This window comes from Pogona vitticeps, chromosome 3 (assembly GCF_051106095.1).
Source record: "Pogona vitticeps strain Pit_001003342236 chromosome 3, PviZW2.1, whole genome shotgun sequence".
NCBI lineage: Eukaryota > Metazoa > Chordata > Lepidosauria > Squamata > Agamidae > Pogona > Pogona vitticeps.
Window position 1 is genome coordinate 108,319,759 of NC_135785.1, and position 23,477 is coordinate 108,343,235.

The 23,477-nt window shown below is 40.7% G+C and overlaps 1 protein-coding gene across 2 annotated transcripts in view; it reads right to left on the reverse strand.

Moving 5' to 3' along the window:
• RET (ret proto-oncogene) overlaps window positions 1-23,477 on the reverse strand; it is a 136,648-nt gene that overhangs the window by 59,313 nt on the left and 53,858 nt on the right. For both annotated transcript variants that reach the window (XM_020802288.3, XM_078391039.1), the window contains exons 2-6: window positions 20,937-21,188; window positions 20,268-20,564; window positions 18,844-19,085; window positions 11,661-11,862; window positions 3,646-3,845 (exon numbers count right to left, since the gene is read on the reverse strand). In XM_020802288.3, the coding sequence (XP_020657947.2) occupies window positions 3,646-3,845; window positions 11,661-11,862; window positions 18,844-19,085; window positions 20,268-20,564; window positions 20,937-21,188 (1,193 nt within the window). The remainder of the gene's footprint in view (window positions 1-3,645; window positions 3,846-11,660; window positions 11,863-18,843; window positions 19,086-20,267; window positions 20,565-20,936; window positions 21,189-23,477) is intronic.

Sequence of the window (23,477 nt, forward strand, 5' to 3'; positions counted from 1 at the left end):
ACAGGTTCTCTGTGCAAATGGGCATCTGCAGTGTATCTCGCTTATACAAGACATTGCTCCCATGGCAGATGGAAAAGAATTCACCCTTCCAGTACCGGACAGTGGCACCAGTCATAGTAAATGAATGAACAACAGCTCTATTACACAACTGGATGTCTGCCATTGTAGGGCCTTGTTTAGCATTCAAAAACAAATTGTAAAAAATTAATCATTTGCTGCTATCTGCAAGTAAACCAAAAGAAGATTAAATATCCTTGGAAGTTTTTTTAATGACAAAGCTGATAAACATGAATTTTGTGATTAAATTATTTAAAAAAGGGAAACATAATCAACTGTGCTTTCATCAAAACACAACCCAAGTACAAGTTGATTCAATGCACAAGTTCTTCCAGTTTTGAAAAAAAGCCCCTCAGAGGACACAACAGCGTAAGAGAGGGAGACATGGCAAAAATGCACCTATGTCCCCACAATAGGGCCTACACTGGGACACATGAGGTTCTAGGGTTTGTCCCCCCCCCCAACCCAAAGTAACCCTGTGCAGGTAAGGGTTGGTTAAACATTTTTCCCAGCCAGGTTTTAAACTATGTTTATTCCTCCCAGGGTCTTAAAGATAGGATATAAACTCCTGTGGAACAAATGGAAGAGTATCTTCTCAACAAATTCAACCTCCAGGAGTAATCCTGCAAGAGTAATCCAGGTCCCCATGCTATTTTAAAACAATGTTCTCCATTTTATTAGAGAAACACAGGAAGAATAGTCAGTTTTCCAAGAAATAAGAACATAGGAAAGTGCCTCTGGACCACTGGCCCGTCTTGCCCAATACGGTCAAGTGTCACTGGCCAAGTAATGACATAATGCCTTAAAGACCGAAAGACTGGCTGGACAGCTCAGTGAGTTAGGTATCTGGCTGTAAAGTAAGAGATTGGGAGTTTTATTTCCCACTGTAGCTCTGGACAGAAGAGCCAGCCTTGTGACCTTGGGCAACAGTCCCAGGGCACACCCAGAAGAGAACGGCACGCTGCTTCTGAGTACTGTACTTTCTACCTGGAAAACCCTGGAAAGGGTTGACTTGACAGCATGCAGTTAATTATTAAAGATCAAATTCTTTTGTGGTACAAATTTTTATATTTCAATCTAGAATCAATCTTTCAGATGTCATTTTTTCCCCCAAATGGGATTACTGAAACTGCCCTCGAGGTTTAGAAAAGCAATGAAGAGAATTATTTTGAGTCAGGATTCATCGGAACAATTTTTTTTTGGCAGAGAAGTAATTTCAGCCCTCAGAAGGGTTATTTGTTTTTGTCTTCCTCCAGAATGATAATTTATCTCCTCCCTCAGTAGCACCCATGACTCAAAAAAAGAAGATGAAAGGTAGCTACATGCTTTGTCCTCATGCTCCCTGCATGGAGTTGTAACATGCATGCGTAGTCTCTGTCTATAAATGGATATTTATATGTTATGCTAGTGACATTATTTGCCAAGAAAATTTTAGTGACATTTGTGAACTGAAATTACCTATTAATGTACATTGAGATCAAGGATTTTAAAAATTTGTAATTTTAAAGAAAGTAATTATTGGAGATTTTACCCAAATGTTTCCTGTAATGTCACTCACATAAAGTGCAATTTTAAAAAAGGCATTTAAACTCCCTGTGGGGGACACCACTTGTTTTGAAATGAAAGATAAGACAACACAAAACAATTTAATGTACATCAGAATTCACACAAAACATGAAATATCTTGTTAACAGTGTTTAAAATACAATATTAACCATTATGGAATTCTCTGTATTTAACACTGCTGCAGCATTTTGTCTATTTATTTCCATGTTTATTATTTAAACTTAATTTGTATTGTGAATTATTAAAAGCATTTTTTGCTAACATCATTTCCAGTACTATTTTGCTTGTTATCATTCTCTCCGTTTTTGTTTCAAATTGCTTTCAACAAAAAAACTCAGCTGCTGTTTTGTTGCTTCTAACTTCCATGTTTTTTGCTCAAATGAAATTCTCAGACATTCTACTCCTCCTCTAATGGGCAAGATACATCAAATTTCACAGAAATGGGATATATTTTACAGGCAATTTAGACAGGCACAAATACATTGGAATTTATTTGCAACTGTGTTTTGAGTTACTAGAAGGAACCTTTCTGGGTTGGAGTGACTGTCAATCTATCCAACACTAACCAATCATTCCTTCCTGCCTCTGAATTTAAAGGAAGCTCCTCCTGTCTGCTGAGTGCGCTTTCCCTCTCTTTAATCTCTTGGAAGCAGTGTTTGTTTGCTCTTGGTCTATTTACAACTGTAAGTAATGAAATATTTTTATTCTCTCTCCTACAAATGTCTCAGATTGAGTTACTGAGACTTTAAGTGCCACTTAATGACAAAGGGATGAACTATCTGAGAAACCTGAAGTTATTCTCCTCTGTGAATCTCTGCACTTCTACTGCATAACAAAAGGAAATTTGACTAGAAATTGAAAATTCTGCAACAAAATACTGTTTAACAAAAAAATCAAACTCCCAGTAAATATCTGTACTTTTCCCTTAATAGGACTATAGACTGCTAGAAATAAAATATAGCAGGTATATGTTGGTAAGCATATTAAGAGTTACTGCCTCTGAAGGAAGCATGAGACGTCAAGCATTTTAAAACTGTGGTTACTGCAATTTGTACAAAATATTTATTTTCCTTTTCTGAAGCTAAACACACACACACACAGTGAGACAGAGACACACACACAGAGAGAGAGAACTACTAGAAAAAGAGAGGTTGGCACAAAAACACAAACAGCTCATATAATACTTCTACTCTGTAATAGACCATGCAACAATGAGCAGTTAGATTTTTTCATTTATAGAAAGGAACAAAAAACAGTGATGGAAATATACAATTTTCCTCCAAGACCAACAGCAACAACAAGAACTAGCAAAATCTCACTAGTTATTAAGGAATGCAGGAAAATATGTGTATGAATTAATGTTCTGTAGTTGATTTTTTGGTGAATTCCCCCCACCCCATTGGAATGCATTGACAGCTGTTAAACCTACAGTTCAATGCATTTCAATTGGGGGGAGAAAAAATTCACCAAAAATTAATGAAGACTCAGAACAAAACCAAATTAAGTTTGCAAAGGTTGTACAAGGTGCACTAACGATTCCAAGCACTTTAAACAGTTTTTGAACATTTTAAGACACTTTAAAAATAGCGAAAACGGACCTGTCAAAACCATTGAAATGCATTGAAACCTATTCAATGCATTCCAATGGGGGAACCGCGTTTCGCTTAGCGGTGTTTCCTATGGCGATTTTCGCTTAAGGACAGTAATCTGTTCCCATTGGAATGGATTATCCGGTTTTCAATGCATTCCTATGGGAAATGGTGTTTCGCTTAGCGATGTTTTCCCATAGCGATGTTTTTTGGAACCAATTAACATCGCTAAACGAAGCACCACTGTAATCTTTGCTCTTTTTCATTTGGTACACAGGAGAAGTGAATCTGCATCACTGCTAGAAATAATACCAACAGCTGGGGCTGGAATCCTCAACTACAGAACATTAATTCATACACATATTTTCCTGCATTCCTTAATAATAAATGACTCATTTAAAAAACATAGAATGAAAAAATAAGCCATCCTTACTTGTGAAAAGTTGGCAGCATTTCTGTTTACTGTGAAGTGATATGTCACATTTGAAAACTGGATGCTGATTGGAAGAACGGAGACATTGAAGTGTAGCGTCAAGGATTTATTAGGTCCCTGGTATTCTGTGTCATTCACAATAACATCTAGTTGGAAGGAGCGGCTTTCCGTAACTGAAATGTTCTTGTTTAATACCAGTTCTGTAAGAAATGGAAGACTGGACTTACCATCAAAACAGAGGGGAGAAAGAAAAAGAGCATTTGGGTGAAAATTCTCTTGGGAAGCAGAATTTTAACTAAGAGAGACACCCAGTGGACAAAATAAGCAGGACAAATAATAATGGGTATAAAAGAATGAGAAGGGCACACTCTATGTGGAGACATAAAAACATTAATTTGGACAGTTATAATGGCATGCTACATTCTGCTCTAGAATATCACAGCAAAAACAAACAAAATCAAAAACCCTACCACTGGAAGCAGGTACATGAGAGAGAAATAAGAGACACTGTTTTTCCCGAAGATTCCAGACTAGAATACAGAGGTTTCTTCCTGATCATGAATGGATTCAGACATGGAACAAATAAGTGATCTTTCTGTGGTACATTTATGCACCCTGAGATCCTATAGTTACATCTGAACTGAATAGTTACACTACTAAACTTTCATTTAGCATATGAAGTACTGCCAATGACTACAAAGATGTCCAACAAAATATGCAAAAATAACACTAGATTCCAAATGGCTACAATTCAGAGGTGTTGGCCTCCTGTTACTATTTAAATACCAAGAATGACAGTCAATCCTGACTCTCAGAACTTAGAATTGATCTAAGCAATCTTGTGTTTTAAAGTAAGAATAAGGTGCAGTATTTCTTCATTATTTTTGGATATATGAAATGCACCACACAGTCTGAGCAAGGGGAGCATCTCATCCCCAAATCTGGGAATGAAGCATCTCTCCCCTCCCATCAGTCCAACTGTGTGCTGCTCCTGATACATTCATTCAGTTCACTAAATATATGTTGGCTTACCCCAACAGCTCAACTGAAGCTGTAGGCTCTGAACTACAAGGAAGGGTGGGCACAGTAGGAACCCACTACTGACTACAGAAAAGATTTCAAGCAGATCTGGCATTTTTCCATAGTTGCCTACAGGTTTGTGTTTAAACAATTTTGCCTCCCATGTTAAAGGGTCTCCATTACACATACACTCCTTAGTCACTGGACAAGCTGTCTTATGTTTCTTTTCAAAGCCTATTTTACTAAGGACATGCCTACACAAGACTGTGTGGATGAATACATCCCAGTTCAGTTATGTAACCAGTTGTGTAACCAATGGCTATGATGGATAAAAATCTGCACTGCAGGTTATCCAGGCCCCACTGAGCGCACCACAAGGCCCAAATAAGTCCTAGCTTATTTATGAATACTTTAATATATTTCCATTAGAAATATAGCACAGCTGTATGTACCGACGGTCCAGCCCCCTGGGGCCGGACTGCTCTGCTCTCCCTTCCAATCACTTTGGAGCTCCTGGTTGGCTATCCACTTGTCAGCCTGGCAGGGAGACTTGTCTTCCCTCCTTCTCCCAGGAGTGGCTAGTCAACCAGGAGATTCGGAGCGATTAGAAGGGAGAGCAAAGTTGACAATGGCGGCAGATGTGTGAGTGGACGGTCTGACCCCAGGGGGCTGGACCTTTGTTACATCCAGCTGTACGGGAGTATTCTTACTCATACATGAATTCCCCCATCTCTAATTTCCATTCAAGGCCATTAGTCAGCCACAATATCTGTCACTGTGCTTTATATAGACAGGTTACCTACCTGTAATTGTAGTTCTTCGAGTGGACTTCTGTGATTCACACTATGGGTAATCTGCACATGCGCAGAGCCTCATTGGGATATTCTAGAGCTTCTGCAGTAGCAAAGGAAAATACATTAGCATAGACCCCTCCCTCCGGTATATGTACCTTGGTGCCAAGGCTCTCCATTCAGTTAGGTCAACTACCACATAAAGAAAAGGGTGTGACAGTGGGGACATGTAAATCACAGAGATCCACTCAAAGAACTACAATTACAGGTAGGTAACATGTTGTTCTTCTTCGTGGCCTCTGTGAATCACAATACGGGTGACTAAAAAGCTACCATACCCGGAGGAGGGTGTCACACTAAGGTAGATGATAACACAGCACACCCAAAAGCAGCATCAGATTACTGCAGAATGTCCAATGTGTAGTGATTGATAAACATGGACGGCTGTGACCATGTGGCAGAGGTACAGATGTCTGGTATGGGGACGCCCCGAAGAAACGCCGTAGATGTCGCCAACATCCCAGAATGAGGACGGATACTCTGTGGTGCTGGAACTTGAGCAAGTTGATAAGCAAGCTGGATGGTAGACACAACCGCTTTAGATATTCCTTGCGAGGTAACTTGAAGACTGTTGGCAGGAAGTTGGTAGCTGACGAAAAGTTTAGCTGAGCATCTGAAGGATTGAGTGTGGGCTATGTAAAAGCTAAAGCTTGTCTTACATCCAGAGCATGGAGGATCCTTTGTTGATGAGTAGAAAGAGATGGAAAATAGAAGGAAGAACCAAAGGTTGGGATAGGTGGAACTGGGAGACAACCTAGGATAGAAAAGAACTATCTACAAAAAGTTTAACCTTATCTGGGTAAAACTGGAGGTAAGGTTAGTCAGACGTTAAGGCTGCAACTTTACCAGGATGTTGAGCTGACGTGATGATCACAAGAAATATCGTTTTGAAGGTAAGCAACCTGAAGTCAGTTGATGACAGGGGCTCAAACTGGACCCTTGTAAGTTGTTGAAGGACCAATGTCAGTGACCACTGAGGTGGTGGAAGGTGGATATCTGTGGTACAAGTATGATAGCCCCTTGAGGAAAAGTTTCAGACTTAGCTGCCTGAGATGTTGGTGGTTGATAAGCCACAACTACAGAAAAGTAGACCTTGAGGGATGAGAGAGAAGGACCCTTAGTTTTTAATTGCAATAAAAAAACATAAGGCAGTGGTAAGAGAGGAGTTGGTTGAGGAAAAAGACGACACTTCAGTAAAAGCTTGAATTTTTTCCATTTATACATACAGTGGTGCCTCGCATTACGACATTAATTCGTTCCAGCGAAATCGCTGTAGAACGAAAACGTCATAAAGCGATTTTTAAAAGGCCATAGAAACACATTAAAACCCGGTTAATGCGTTCCTATGGGCTGGAAACTCACAGTCCAGCAAAGATCCTCCATAGCGCGGCCATTTTCGCTACCTGTGCAGCAAGGAATCTATCCCAAAACAGTGGTGGCCATTTTGTTTACCTGGTGGCCATTTTGAAACCGCCGATCAGCTCTTAAAAAATCATCGCTTTGCGAGAATTGGTTCCTGAAGCAGGGAACCGATCATCGCAAAGCGAAATTCCCCCATAGGGAACATCGTTTCGTGATCACTTTTGCAATTGCAAAAACATCAACGTCAAGCGGTTTCGTCGTTAAACGGAGCACCCGTCTTGCGGGGCACCACTGTATAGGCCTTCCTGGTTGAAGGTTTCTTTGCATGATGAATGACATACATCAGTGAGGCTGAATCCTCCACGCTGCAAGATGAAGAGCAGGGAGATCTGGGTGAAGAATTTGATTTTTGTTCTGTACGAGCAGGTGAGGTAGATGGGGCAGGTGATAAATGTCAGATGACAGCTGGTGGAGAATTGGGAACCATGGCTGTCACAGCTACCATGGAGCTATCAAGATAGCATTGGGCCTGTCCTGCTGAAGCCAGACTACAACTTTGTGGAGGAGTAGAAATAGGAGCGGGAACAGTAGAAATAGGTAAATGAGTGACTTGGGCCAATGGCCGATGAATGCACGTCTGCGGGAATTCTTGCCTATTCCTGCGTGGAAGCAGTAACACTTGTATTTCCAGTTTACCCAGGAGGCAAAGAGGTTGATGTGAGGGTTCGCATAGAGCCTCTTTCTCTTTTTCAAATAAAGCCGGAGTCATTTCAAAAGTTCAATCAAAACATGGGTTTATTGATTCATTTAACTGTAATGCTTCATTCAACTGTTTATCATGTAACTTATCTCATGTCACCAACGGGCGATGCAAGGGCAACCAAACGTCTGGGTCAAAAGGGTTTAGGGATTTGTTCTCCCACAGTCCATGAAAGAAGGGGTCACTTGCCTTTTCAAGGGGCTCCCTTTCTTCAGTCCCTAATAACGGTAGTGTCTCCTCATCTTGGGTCGCTCCCCATAGGGGTTCCCCTTCTCTCTCAAAGGGTATGCAAGGTCCCGGAGGTACTCTCTCCTCCGGACTTCTTCCACACGCCATGGCCGACACTCCTCTGCTTTACTCGCTACCGCCTCCATCTCCTCCTTAAGGTGTCGCCTCCACTCGCGGGCTTCAGACTCACCCCAATACGATGGTCTTTGGGGTAGTCCTCGTCGCCTGTGATAGTCTGCCTCCTCGCGGGGTACCTTCACCTTTTCCCATCTGCCCATACAAGGATCTTCCACCCAGATGTGCTCCCAGCCCCCCAGGATTGGATCTCTCTCCCCTTTTATTTTCCCCATTCCCGCCTCTACTACGGACCTCCCCTTCTCTTCCTTTCCTGCCAATTTCTGCTCACTTTGTGTAGCAACTGTTATTCTCCACAATCTCTCCTCCAGTTCTCGGGTGTCAATTCCCGGATGGACAGTCTCTTTGGATGGTGGAAGTGGGATGGTTTGAACCTCCTGAGTAAAATTAAGGGCGGACAGCATTCCAACGAAAGCCTCTACACTCTTGTCTCGAATCTCACAGTCGATGATAGGTGTGCCCCATCATTTGCACAGGGAGAGAAAAACAGATTGATCTAGCTCCCATTCATGGGCTTGAGATTCTTTTTGACTAAGGTAATCTGCCAGATTGTTGCCTTGACTGGCTATATGTATTGCTGTGAAACAAATGTGATAAGAGAGGCAGTATTCCCACAGGTCGACAGCGAGGTATAAAAGACTTGGGGAGTGAGTGTCCCCTTGTTTGAGAATATAATATATCATGGTGGCATTGTCTGTGGCTATTTGAGCCGTTTTGCTGACAAGATGGTTTTTGAAAGCTTTGCAAGCTTTTATTACTGCTAAGAGTTCTAGCTCGTTGATATGGGGCAGTTTCTCTCTTTATGGCCACCGGGCATAGATTTGCAGAGATCTGCAATGGGCACCCCAGCCAATAAGCCTGGCATCTGTAGTAACCTGGATTTGTGAGCAGGCTTGTTGAAAGGGCCGTCCCATCATCAGGTTCTGAGCGGAGTACCACCATGTAAGCTGGGAGATGAGTTCTGCAGTGACTCGCAGCAACATTATGTGGTGAGTCTGTCAATGGGTTGAACAAGGCTAGGAACCATGCCTGGAGTTTTCTTATTTTGAGACGAACATGCTGAACCACAGGAGTTATGGACACCACAGTGCTTAAAACATGTTGGACAGTTAAAGCAGATATGAGCACATGAGAAGTGAGGGAACATAGTAAGGAGATTAGATTGAGGCGTTTGTCTGTTGGAAGAAATGCCCAAGCATGTCTGGAGTCTATAATTGGTCCTATATAATAAACCAGCCTTGGGGATTTACGTTGGATTTGTGTAGATTTACTGAAAGGCTGAGATCCTGGAGAAGAGGCAAAGTGAACCGAATGTCTCATTGCGCTTTGTGATGGGAGTGTGCTACGAGCAGCCAATCATCGATGTATGGGGAGATGTGAATTTTGTGAAGTGTGAAGTATGGTGCCACTGGGGCCATGCATTTGGTGAATACTCGGGGAGCTGTTGTGAGTCTGCATGGAAGTCCTTTGAATTGGTAGGCCTGAGTTTGAGTTGGAAGCAAAGGTAGGGCCCGTGAGAAGGATGAATGGAGACATGAAAAATAATCTCTTAGGTCTGTGACTGCGAAGCAGTCTTTTCTGTGGAGTAAGGGGAAGACAGAGTCAAGGGCAACCATGTGGATCTTGGTGGTAGTGATGTATTGATTTAGCTCCCTGAGGTAGAGGATGGAGTGAAGGCCTCCATCTTTTGGGGGGATGGTGAAATAGCGAGAGAAATAATCTATGACTGTGTGTCATAGTGTTTCCGTAAAAAGACTGCCCCCGGGTCATGTACTCGATAAAGGTTGTCTATGCATTTTGACACCGAATGAGATGATGCTGTGTTTGGTCCAAGAATGTCTAGCTGTCCTGAGGAGAGAAGGGAGCACGGAGATATGAACTGGTGTGAGAGTATCTTTAGACAGGATCATAAAGATGATCTGTTGCTCCAGTAGTGGGTCTATGGATTTGTAGGTCGAGGGATTTGGCCATACAAATCATTAGTTGAGCATAGGTTTGAAAATCTTCTGCTGGTGACAGAGGGTCTGTGTTTGCCAGGCCAGAAACCGGCAATGTTAAAAATCCTGATGGTGTTTGAGACCTGGAACCATGATCAGATGGGTCTGCATCATGCCTCGAGTCAATCGACTGTCGATCAATATCGGCTGAGCGGCTGGTCCTCAAAATATAGGTGTCGACACTAAGTTTTTTATGTTGAAGGGGCGTCGGTGGACAGTGGTCAATATCGAGGGTTGTAGATCAGTATGGACATCAAAGGTGCATCCATGGATCTCTTTCCACGTGAGAAGCCAAGTGGACACTCATATAGGCTTGGTGCTTTCCCAAACTCCGGTGGTTGTGGAGTTGGGGAAATGGTTGTGGAAGGCTTTGATTTTGAAGACTTAGCTTCGGAGGTAATGGTTCTGGTGCCGAGGAAGCATCCATGGACGGTTTTCTTGAGGCTGTTTTTGATGTCGAGGGTTTTGACATTGAATGTTTGGCTTTGTGCACTTGCATGACCATCAATATTGAGGGCAGAGTAGGTTGTTGATGATCAGAATGAAATGGAGTAGCTAACGGGCGCTGTTTTGTCACTTCAGAAACAACTTCATCCATAGCTTTAGAGATTGCTCCCAGAGCCGAAGCTTGAGTCTAGAGAGGCGACTGTGGAGAACTCCACGTTTAAACCTTTTGCAGTGAGGGGAAGAGGAAGTTTGATGGCCTCATGGAGGCAAAAAAAGGCATTTAGCATAGCCATCAGAGAGCGGGATCTCGTTACTGCAGGCTGTGCAGCATTTAAATGGGCCTGAAAAGGCCATGAACCAAGAACCAGTTTAGAAAAGAAAACAACGGAAAGGTGTGTGTGTGGGGGAACACTTCAGCCTTAAGGCCAGGGCGTATATTTTGAAAATAATAAGGATAATAATAATAAATAAAGTCCAATAACTTTCCTTCTTTTGTTTTCAGATTTCCCACAGAAGCAACGATCGAGGCTCTCAATGTGGAACCTGAAAGAAACTGAAGGGAGAGCCTTGGCGCCAAGGTACATATATCGGGGGGAAGGGTCTATGCTAATGTATTTTACTTTGCTATTGCAGAAGCTCTAGAATTTTCCAGCGAGGCTCCACACATGTGCAGATTACCCATAGTGTGATTCACAGACGCCACAAAGAAGAACCACTATTGTTCTAAATAAATGAAGCTATTGGTACAACACTGATACCAAAGTAATCACTGTAGTATTGACCATTAGACCAGTGGTTTTTAATCTTTTTGAAAAAACGCCCCCTTGAGCCATTAAGGAAGTCATCATTGCCCTCCTCTCTGGGGCAGCACTGGATCTGCTGCCAGCACCACGGCTGCAGCTGCCTTCTCAGGTTTGGCTCTCTCCATTGCCCCCATATCACCCCCCTTCTGTTCCCTAGCCCCCGCATCACCCCTTTTTGTTCCATCTCTCCCCTGAAAAATGAAGTCGCCCCCTGGGGGGTGATATCACCCAGGTTAAGAACCACTGCGTTAGATCACCATCACACGATACCACCACCCTGGTCCAACATTATCCTTTTTAAAAACTCAACTCTTTCACCTAATGATTCAAAAGATTGATGAGAGATCAAAATGCAACACCTGTTTACAAACATTTAGCACATACAACAAATTACATGTGTGCAACAACTTACTGTATTCATGTCGTGTTCCCCTCACTTGGCTGCCATTTGGCCTGAAAGAGATCTCATGAAAAATATGCTCCGCTCGAAAAGTTTCCTTAATCCATGGATCAGATGAATTTATGATGCCCGTGTACTTCTTCCTGCTACTCTCTATAGGGAAAATAGGGGTGGTATCTGCGTCATAGACCATTAGTGCCGCTAAAACAGTGCCCTTTAAAAGAGAACAGGAGAAGATTTGCTTATACTAACAATGTCCCTTTGCCAGCTGTTACTCCAGGATGTGAAATCTGACCAAAGATATTTTATTGTTCACCAGATTGCAAGATCTTTGCATTAGATTACAATGTTCACATTAAACAGGACCATCTGAAACTTCTGTGAGATAGTAGTTTAGCATCTAGATTTTTCAGGCTGGGCATAAAAGTAAATTAGTAACTGCCCTAACCAAATATTCCCCCAAGCTTGTCATCCATATTGTTATAAGTCAACATATACAATAAACTGCCTAAAACTGAAACTAGCATTCTCTCATCCCTACTCATTTTCATTAAGGTAATCTGCCTCATGACAAAGAAATTACCAAAGACGTTTTAATGCCTGAGGCAAAAAAATCCAACGCTTCCCTGATCATGACTGGTAAAAATATACATGAAACAGCTCAGTCTTCACTAAGATTTCTTTTTCTTTTGGAACTGCTCTAAACTGGCATTTTCTAGCATTCATCCAAGAATACTGCCACATTCTCTTGATTCCACTTTACACATTTTTGGCTCCAGTGTCGGGTTTGGTGTTTTTGTTTTGTTTTGTTTTTGCCACAGAATTACCTGAATTTGAAAACAGAATATTATAATTTTGGTTTAGTCAGTGATTTTATGAACAGGAATGGCATCAAAGTAATTTACAACCTCTTCTTTGCATAGCTATGGCATTCTGTCTGAATAGATTCTTTTCCTTCTTTCTTTAAAGCAGGGGTGAGTGATTACTGTCATTTCACTGTCACAATTCAGATGCATAGTGGCAAATGTGTGTAGAGGGAATGCATGTAGCACACCTTGATTTAAAAGACTGAAATCAAAGAACTTGAATACAACTCACCAAAACGGCTGCTATGCAACGTCTCATTTTATGTATGCATCCTGCTACAGCCTTTAGCCCCTGCTAGACCTGCTTTCTCACTCTAGTGCTTTGCACAGGATTAACCCTCCTACTGGTCAGTGGAGACATTATTATAATATAACATCCTTAATGTCTAATGACCCTTAGATAGCAACACTACATAACCACAAGTAGCTATGAATGAGAAAAGTGAGTAAAGAGAATTATGGCCTGTAGGTGGTAGCAGACATCCAAAGATGTTACAGTTTCTCTTACATATGAAAGAACAACCAGGGAAAGCTCACTGGAAAAGTCTGTAGCATCTATCTTTTAGAATCCTTTAAAAAGAAATAGTTTGTTATAATAAGCCTGCTGAAATGTTTACTATAGATAATACAGAATATGATATAATATAACATTATAAAGACGAACAGGTGAGAATTTTGTTTGCTTCAGTTTTGAAAGACCTCCTCAAAGTTCACACATTTTGAGTATTCCAAAGAAAGAGCTGTGTTAGTCAGTTGCAGCATCAAAGCAGAATAAAAGGGGGAAAGGAAAAGAAATGAGAGAAAGATACTGGAAAACACTGCAACACTTTAAAAACTAACAGATTTATCTCACTGTGAGCTTGTGTGGATCCAAAACCACTTTTTCAGACAAGATCCAGTTTTCTTTCTACCTGATACCAAAAATACACAAATTGGGTAATCACAGATAGGCCACTGTACCGTGCAGAAACACCATTATCTCTGAGGAGTCTGGGTATCTGGATCCTCTCCTCAACCCATTATGCACCTCAAAAAACCCCAATTACATAAAGAACTGACTTCCTAAGAGAACTACAGATCATTCAGAATCTTCCAGAAACCACCCTCGATTTATAGGCATTTTAGACCAATATTTCAATGTTCATTGTTACTGCAGAAGCTCTAGAATCTTCCGATGAGGCTCCACACAGATGCGAATCACCCAGGGTGTGATTCACAGAGGCCACGAAGAACTGTGTACTACTACATAACTGTTTCACCTTTCGACAATAAACGGTATCTCCAGGTCAGTGACATAACTACTGGCACACAAATGGATCCATAGGATGCAAATATATTTATTGTTGACTTGGAACAGTATCTCCCTGTACCCAGAAACCTCTCCTCAACCTGAGATTCATCTATAACACTATCATCATCTGGACTCATGGTAAGGAAATGCTGGATAAATTCCACTTAGGGCTTCAGTTACTTCCATCAACCAATGCCTGGACCAATCCACACAACATGTTCACTTTTTGATATAATGGTACAACTGTATAAAGGACACATCATCACTACATTATATTGGAAACTCACTCACTTCAACAAATATCTATGTGCCTTTAGCCTCCACTTAGAACATACAATCAAGTCCACTGCCTCCAGCCAAATTCTCTAACATAGACTTGCTCAGAACCTCAGAACAGAAACTCAAAACACATGGAGTTAGAGCAGGTGTTTCTTATAGACTCACAAAACATTACAGCTGGAAAGGACTTGCAAAAGTCATTGGGTACAATTCCCTGTCAAAGCAGGAAATCCACAGCTAAAGTATCCAGACAGGTGGCCATCTAGTTTCAGTTTTAAAAAAATATCCACCACCATCTAAGGTAGTCCAGTCCATTGTCAAACAGCTGTTACTGTCAAGACATTCTTCCTAATGTTTAGGTGAAATCTCCTTTCTTGTAATTTGAATTCATTACTCTGGGTCCTGCCCACTGAAGCTACAGGAAAAAAGAAAGCTGCCTCCAATTTTCATATGGTGAAAAACCAAATTGTTGGAGCCACAATGGTACCCAGGAACAACTTCTTACAAGAGAGACTCAATAAACAGAGTGAAAAACACCCTCAGTAGTCATTAACAGCTCCCATTTGAGGCTACTGGAACATATCATCCATGACCAGTAGCCCATTCTGGACAACAGTACTTCTTTCTCTCAGATACCGGGGGCCCTGCCCATATTCGCCTACAGACAAACCCCAACATGAATAATTCCTGATAAACAACAGTCAACACAATTTAGAGAAAGCGGTTCTAGATCAGTGTCTAGCATCAGTAAAGGACTGAATGAATAAACTGAAGCTTAATCCAGACAAGACAGAGGTGCTCCTGGTTAGTTGAAATGCAGATCAAGGAATAGGGATGGAATCTGTACTGGATGGGATTACACTCCCATTAAAAAAGAAATGTGCATAGCTTGTGGGTGCTCCTGGATTCATCCTTGAACCTCATCTGATCTTTTCACTGTGATACATGCCCTAGTTACTTCCCGGCTGTATTACTGTAATGCACTCTATGTGGGGCTATCTTTGGAATGTGTCAGCAGGTCCAAAATGCAGCAGCCAGATTGCTGACTGTGGCTGGTTACAGGGATCACAGAAACCCTAGATTACAGCAGCTCCAATGGCTGCTGATCAGTAACCAGGACCAATTTAAAGTGCTGGTTTTAATCTATAAAACCCTAAAAGGCCTGGGTCCAAGCTATCTCAAAGACCATATTTCCCATTATGAGCCGGCTTGGGTGTTAGATAATCAGGAGAGGGCTTTCTCTGAGTCCCACCACCTCCACAGGTGCATTTAATGGGGACCCGGAAGAGAGCCTTTGTGGTGTCCGCACAGGTTATGAATATTAATGTGCTATCTGCATGGACCAATGGGAGTGCTGGAGAGGCGGAGTCAAGAAATATAAGAGTCTCTGCAGGGGGAGGAGAGAGTTAGATTGGAAATTAGAGAGTTGGAGTTTAGAGTTGAGAGAGTTTGGGTAGAGAATAGAAAGGAAGGTTGTTTTAGTTGAGAGTTAACAACACTGACTGAACTTTCATTTCTTGTAATAATAAACCATTTCTACTTGGTTTTTAAATGACACATTGACCGGACCTCTGTCTTTAATATGGAATAACATCGATGTAATCAACTGGTGGCAGCTGAATGTCACGTAGCTTGTGTCTTTGTTTGGTAAAATGACCAAGGGGCAGGCGAGAATGTGACAGCCTTCTTTGTTGTTGCTCCCAGACTTTGGAACTCCCTTCCACAGGAGGCCAGGCTGGCCCCATCTTTGCTGTGCTTCTGCAAGAAGGCAAAGACCTTTCTCTTGAAGCAAGCCTTCCCTCAGTAACCAGCTGCCTGTGTGTGATTTTTAGATAGACTTTTATGTATTACTGCTTTGACTGGATTGCTTAGTACTATTTGTGTTTTCCTCTCAGAGTGACATTTTCTAAATTTTTGTATACTTATTGATCTTTGCCATAGAATGGTCTGTTAACTGATATAAAATGTCTTCTTATTCATTGTTTATAATTTTTAAATTTCACCTTTTAATGACGTTAACCACCATTTTATATTCATTATTTCCAAGTTTAAATATTTTCTTTCATTGGTCCTTGGGTCCTTTTCAAGGAGAAAGACAGGGTAAAAATATTTTAAATACATAAATATTAGAGATTTAGATAGAACAAGATCCTGTTACAATAGAATGACAGTTTTATTCCTGTCTCAACAGACATTCCTCCTGTGTCCTTATCTATGTCCTCGGCTAACCATGACTCCTGACATCATAAGGATATGTATAAATACAGAGGACATGTATCTGCACACCTTGTACTTGAAGGTGACTTTTAATTCATTAAAGTTCACATTGAAATAACTCTTAACTTTTAAAGTACCACGATATTTTGCTTTTCTGTTCTTTTTTCTTTTAAATGGAAAGAACAACAAAAAAAATCAAAAACAGAGAACAGAAGAAAGCAAAACTGATAGATTCATCTACTAGATAAAGGGCTTTGAGTCTTTTGTTCTTGGAAGTCTAGCTTTGTGCATTCATGCATACATATGTGGTGCATTACAGTTGCCAACATTTTCTTTTTAGTAGGTTATAGCTTTTAACACCTACAGGGAAGGCAGGTTCAGCTGATTAATTAATTACTGCATTTGGCTAGTTTTGTAAGAAATTCCCAAAGTTTACTAACCTTTTTAGTAAATTGGACAGAGAGTACTTTCTGTGTTAAAAACCATCTGAAAGTGGGACAAAGCAAAACTGACAAATTTGTACTTTTCTAGCTCTAGTTTGACTGCTCTTTGTTAAGGGTTCTTGTTTATCAGCACATTCTGCCAAGTGCAGAATGTTTTCAAAATACAGTGGACCCTCGACTTACAGACGGCTCGACTTGCAGACTTTTCAAGTTACAGACTTCTCTGGCTGCAAAATTTAGATTCGACTTGCAGCCAGAGAATCGACTTACAGACCAGAAAAAAACCAAAATGGAATAAAAATAGAATAAAAACCACTGGTTATGGGATTAATCGGTTTTCAGTGCATTGTAGGTCAATGGAGATTCGACTTACAGACTTTTCGACTTGCAGCCACCATTCCAATACTGATTAATTCCTTAAGTAGAGGGTCCACTGTATCTGTGTGTTTCCAAAACATTAGCCATTATTAATTCTGCAATTCTGTACTGATAAATATCGAGGGCATGCTGTAGTACTTTCATGCTGAAGATGGTAACAGATGTTTCACAGCAATGAATGGTGAGAGTTGGCGTCATCTAATAGATAAAAGGCTAAAAATACACATTGGTATTCAGTGTAAAAATGCTTTAAATAAATAAAATGAACCCAGAAAATCTACTACTAGAGAATGTGGTCCTCAGCATGCAATAGATCCTGGAACTTCACAGGGTCTGTGGTGAGTTTAAAGATAATTTTCTTTTGCTTTCTAATCTTCCATTATTTTTGCATATCTGGAGAGTCTTCTGAATACGTAGATACCACTGCCCTTAGGGAGCCCCCTTTTGCTTCCAAACTGATATGCAACCCAAATTTACTTCTATAGAATAGGAATGATGAATGTCAGATTTCACTTAATATTTTAGCTATTTTCAACTGTTAACTTGCCCATTTCTCTTCCACATGGTTAGAGGAGAGCAGCAAACCCTCCTTTTTCCATTATGTACCTTCTTTGAGTGCACAGCGACATATGCAGAAGAGAGGTTTCTGCTTGCACACAGGGTCTCCAACATGAACTAGAGCCCTGATTGCCAAAATCGGAATATGAAAGGATACAAAAGTGTGATTCAATATTCCATGGTTCTCTCTAGCATACATAGAGAGGAGTACCTAGTCCCCGTTATCAATGTTTTTCCCATGTGGAGAATAAAGTGTCTAAAAAAGAGAAGTTCCTGCTTGGATGCAGGTTTTACATGCAAGGAAGAAAATGGGCAGATTGGGGTTCTCACTCGGTGTCCCATGGTATCAAAAAGTGAACCTGTACCCTTCAGACAGATCATTCTCTACATGGACAAACCAATGATAACAGAAACAATGTTCTCCCTTCCACACAGGCTGGAGAGAACTAACTAATGACTGAATAGAGCTTTTGTATCCATTTACTATGTTCACAGATCACTTTTCAAAGTGGTTTCATACACACTCTTGCTGAAATGTTTTTCCGAAATCTGTTACCTGTGTTATGTCCTACTACAGTCATCTCATGTTGTTAATGAACTCTGGGGTTACATCTCCATATTCCACTGCCTCTGCTGAGAGACCAGATACATTTGACTCTCCCAAATTGTAACCTGATTAATAGCCATTGCATCAGGCTCTGTAGAAGGGGATTCCCAGAAGAGTGGGGAGCATTGTGAGTACACTTGGGCATCCTCTGGGCAATGGAGTGCAGACGGCCAATCTTTCACTTCCAGAAGCGTTGCACTGTAAACCTTCTGATGAGCGAAATGCTCAGACTACTTGAGCTGTTCCCCTCCAGCCCTTCACTCTCTCCTTTCCTTCTATCTTGTGTTTAGATTACAAAGCAAAGGGCTGGACTGCGATGCCACCTGCCTTTGTAAGTAATGTGGGAACCTTTTTGGCAATGGACAGGGTTAAAATACCACAAGGAAAAGAGGAAGAGAGGGAGGGAGGGAGAGACAGAGAGAACTTTAAATTATGATGTAGCTCTCAGTGCAAAAACTGAAGTAAGAGGTTCAAAGTCAGTAAGGTATCCATACTGAACACAATTTGGTACCACTAAAAAGGCACAGTAGGTCGTTACAGTCTTGTGCAATATTACCTCTTTCCTGCTAAACTCCACCACAGCATCCGTTGTGCTAGTGCCATTGGGCAGAAAGGGTGGCATGTCATCTTCATCAAAGACATTTACAAGTAAGGGCACCTCTGTGGAAGTCTCCTTGGAACCTTCTCTTACAGTACACTTAGCGATCAACTCATACTTCTCCCGTTCTTCCCGATCCAACGTCTGTGCCACTCTAATACTTGTGATATCCTCATTGTAATGAAATGGCAGTCCTTCATCTGGAACACAGGGGGGAAGAGGCAGTTGAGAGAGTTTTGTAGTGATGGGATTATTTGGACTCCTAAATTCCTCACAAAATTGGGATCAAAGTATCTTAAGAGTCACACCCTTCCACATATATCTGCCCTACTGCTGTCAGTCTTGGATGCCTTATTTTATACTGAATTAATTAACTTAGTTCATAGTTACATTTTTTAGTTAATTACTTTTTCACAGTAGTTTAAGTCTCCATGTAGTCGAGTAGAGACTGCACAGACTGTACCATCTGGTTTTTTCCCAGGCATTTCTTGTAATCTCTCACAAAACCACAGAGACGTTTCCCAAAGAACTGCAAAGAATACATGAAGCCCTTGAATGGTTTCAAAGTTGAACAGTGGAATGTTCACTCTTCCCCATGGGTCGTGCTGAAGGTGTTGGTGCTGAAGGACAGCAGAGAGCAGGATATGGGTAGCAAAACACCACACTGTTGCACAGAAAAAAAAATGCTTCTGTTATGTCACCCTAGTTCTTGACATGAGATTTAGCCATAACCATTAAAACAAAGAAATTAATAGAAGGATTAATTGCCTTTGTTGTCTTATTTGTTTAAAATGTTTTTGTCCTGCTTCTCCAGTATTCAAGTAGAATTCAAAGTATAACTTAAAAACAGCTTTAGAATCCTATTGAGGAAGAAAGCATCGTCCACACCTCCATCTACCTACCAGTCTGACTTCTCAAATGATTGGAAATTTCTAGATTGTCTTCTAACTTTCAACAAAAACAAGGCACATGCTGTATTTTTCTACTATGTTTCTTTCCATGTTTACATAATGCTTTTAAGAAATGATGCATTCTTAAAGAAACAACCATGGCCTAGAAATCTACTACTAGTTTTCTGGGTAAATTTAAACAATTTGATGAACTATACATAGCACACAGATGAAAATTTGGTATTGATTTTACTCTACCGGGTTTTGTAATCCGGGTTCCCAGATGATTTTACCAAGTATCCTCCAGATGTTCCCTGAAAGAACTTTCTACCTATCCAAGTCCCCATCAAATACAAACTTTTTTCAGCTTCTGGTATTTTGTCAGAGGTTGGGGAGGGTGCAATCATGTTCTAGAACTGAGTAGCCACTGAAATAAAATTTTGCAAGCATAAAGCCACTGTATCTGCCAAATGGATTATATAGGTGCTTTACCTGCTATAATCGTGTAAGAAATGCTTGCATTCTGGCACTGCTGTTGTAGAGCAAATCGCTGGAGCTGATGAAATGTCCCTGGTGGTTTGTTCTCCTTGATGTGAAAAGAGAGGTCTGTGTCGGCAAAACACAGCTGGCTTGGCATCAGGGAGCCACAAGCTGGCATGGTGGCATTGACAACAGAAAGTTTCACCAGTGCCTTTGTGTATGATTCTCGACATTCTCTTCCTTGGAAAGGCCGGGAGGTAAGGTAAACCTGAAGTATAAGCTTTGGCATTGATATCCAATTCCCCGCAACTATTGGCAGAAAACACAGAAAACTCAGTATTTTGTGCAGATATCTTTTATTTTACAAAATGTTTGCATATCTTTTTGAAGAAGAAAAATGCTTCCCCGAATCTTTTGCAAAAAGTCAGAAAATGCAAAGAAGTTCATGACAATTCTCCTAGTTTCACTCAGGATGAGACAGCAGTTGAAAATTGTAATTCTCTCCGAAGAGAATGAAAGAAATGAAGTTTTGCACTCCATTCTACACTGTATTCCATGCACTAATAAAAAGCTATATCGAGCTGACATCCCTCTACAACTGGCAAAATTGTGCTAAATAAAGGGCAACATCATATATACAATTTCTATCAATGTAGTGAGGGCTTCATCGGAATTACTTACACAGTGTATCAAAGTCTTCTCTATCCAGACTCTTATTGAGGAAAAGAAGTCCTGTTTTCTCACTGATTTGAAACCAGAGATTGTCCTTGGCTCCAGCTCGTGGAATGTGGAGCTGAGGGCACAGCCAAAAGTAGACCTCTTCATCCTCTGAATCTTTCAAAGCGTGAATCTGCAACAGAGAAGTTCCCCCTGGTTGCTCAAGATAGACATTCTCATGATATTCTCTCCTAGGAAAGTAGAGGCCAAAGACAACTGGAAAAGAAAGTGGGGGGGGGGGGAGAGAAAAAAAAACATCAAGAGAAGTGGTTGCAAGCTGTGCAATGTCTGGGCAGAAATATATATATATATTTAAAAGGCCATAAGCTTCAGTTCTATTGTGAAAAGAGAATAGTTTTGTAATGGCTCACTCTTTTGCTGATCAAACTGAAACAGGTCTGTATATATAGCTTAATAACTTAGACAGTCCCATCAGATACAGATCTGACTGCGTTTTCAAGATATTATAGAATAATTGAGTTGGAAGAGGCCTACAAGGCCATCAAGTCCATTTTTTTCTTGAATGCCTCCAGTGCTAGAGCACTCACCACCTCTTGAAATAATTGGTTCCATTGTTGTACTGCTTTAACAGTTAGCATGTTTTCCCTGATAGTCAATTGAAATCTGACTTCTTGTAGCTTAAGCCCATTATTACGTGTCTTGCACTCTGGCATGGTCAAGAACAGATCCTGCCTTTCCTTTGTATGACTACTTTTCAATTATTTGAAAAGTGCTATCAGATCTCCCCTCAGACGTCTTTGCTCAAATTAAACATGTCCAGTTGTTTTAGTCTTTTCTCATAGGGCTTGGTTTCCGATTCCTTGATCATCCTTGTTGCCCTCCTCTGAACTTGCTCCAGTTTGTCAGCATCCTTCTTAAAGTGTGGTGTTCAGAACTGGCCACTGTAGTTTAGGATGAGGATTAACCACTGCTGAATAGAGGAGAACTAGTACCTCAAAGGATTTGGAGACTATACTTCTGTTAATGCATTCTAAAATCACATTTGCCCCTTTTGCAGCCACATCACACTGTTGGCTCATATTGAGCTTTTGATCAACAACACCACCAAGACTCTTCTCACCTGTAATATTAGTGAGCAAAGTATCCCCCCTCTTGTAAGTGTACATTTGGGGTCCCCCCCAGGTGGAAAATCCTGTTAAACTCCATTCTTTTGTTGAGTGCCCAATGCTCAAAGCCTATCAAGATCTTTTTGAATGTTGTTTCTGTCTTCCAAGGTATTAGCAATTCCACCCAATGTTGTGCTGTCTGCAAATTTAATAACTATTCCCTGCACTCCCTCATCCAAGTCATTAATAAAAATGTTGAAGAGCACAGGGCCCACGGCTGAGCCTTGCGGTACCCTATTTGTTACCTTCCCTTCTCATTCTTATTTTACTTCCAATCTGAACCTTAACTACATTAATACAACTTCCTCTTCACAGTCTCTAGCTGTTTTTACAGATGTATTTTTTTAATACATGAAAGTAAACTTTTATCAAAACTAAACTGTGCAGTTAATACTTGGCAATCAGAACAGCATAGAATATTATTACAGTTCATTATATGAATTTTATAAAAATCACATTTTTTTTCCACATTTGAAGAGAACAAATTGGAAGAGGCTAAAAAAAAAGGTTTAGAGGAACGAAAGCCGACACTTTTGATCCAAGCCCTGGGTTCTGAATTGCTTGGTTCATTAAAGTCTGACCTTGAATATCTATCTGTCCCATCAAGTTAGTGCTAAATTAGTTTTGCTGCCTCTTTTTCCAAAAGGCTCCATATGTTTTAACATACACATGGCAAGAGGATACAACAAGGTCCACTCCATACCAGACAATAAACCTTCCTGAGAAATACAGCACATACTGGGGCAACTGCACAATCATCACTTTTTGCCAGCTGCATAGCAAACACCCACTCACATGACAAAGATATTAGTCTACATATGCAACTGTTGGTTTGTGCTATATATATGATTGTAACAAGATTCTGGCCAGTGAATTTAGCTGGTGTAGATAGAGAGGAGTTCTTTTTTCCTTTAGTTTGTGACCAATTTTCTAAAAAACCACAATCAATTCCCACATATTCCAGACAGAACAAGGCTATAAAAATTCACTATAGGAGAGGATGAAGCTGGCATGTTTCTTATCCCTATCCATTAATGCTCTATTTTTTTTTAAAGTTTCTTTCCTTTTTTGAAACACAAAAAGTTTAAACTCTGCATGTTGCAAATCAAAAGGATGCCAAAAAGAAAAGAAAAAAGCAAAAGCAAAAACCAAAGTTCAGTTATACACGAGAAAGCAACAACAAAGCAACTGAAAAATCAAATATGTTTTGTGAACAGACAGGGGGAAAAGTCTATTTCTTGCCTTTTAGTATCCATTTGTTTCATATACCACTATAGCCAATATTTACAAACTCACTCCACTGATACAGTAATGCATTCGTATTCTTAATTTTACAATCAGAGTTGGATTTTAAAACAGTATTATCCTAAAATATTGT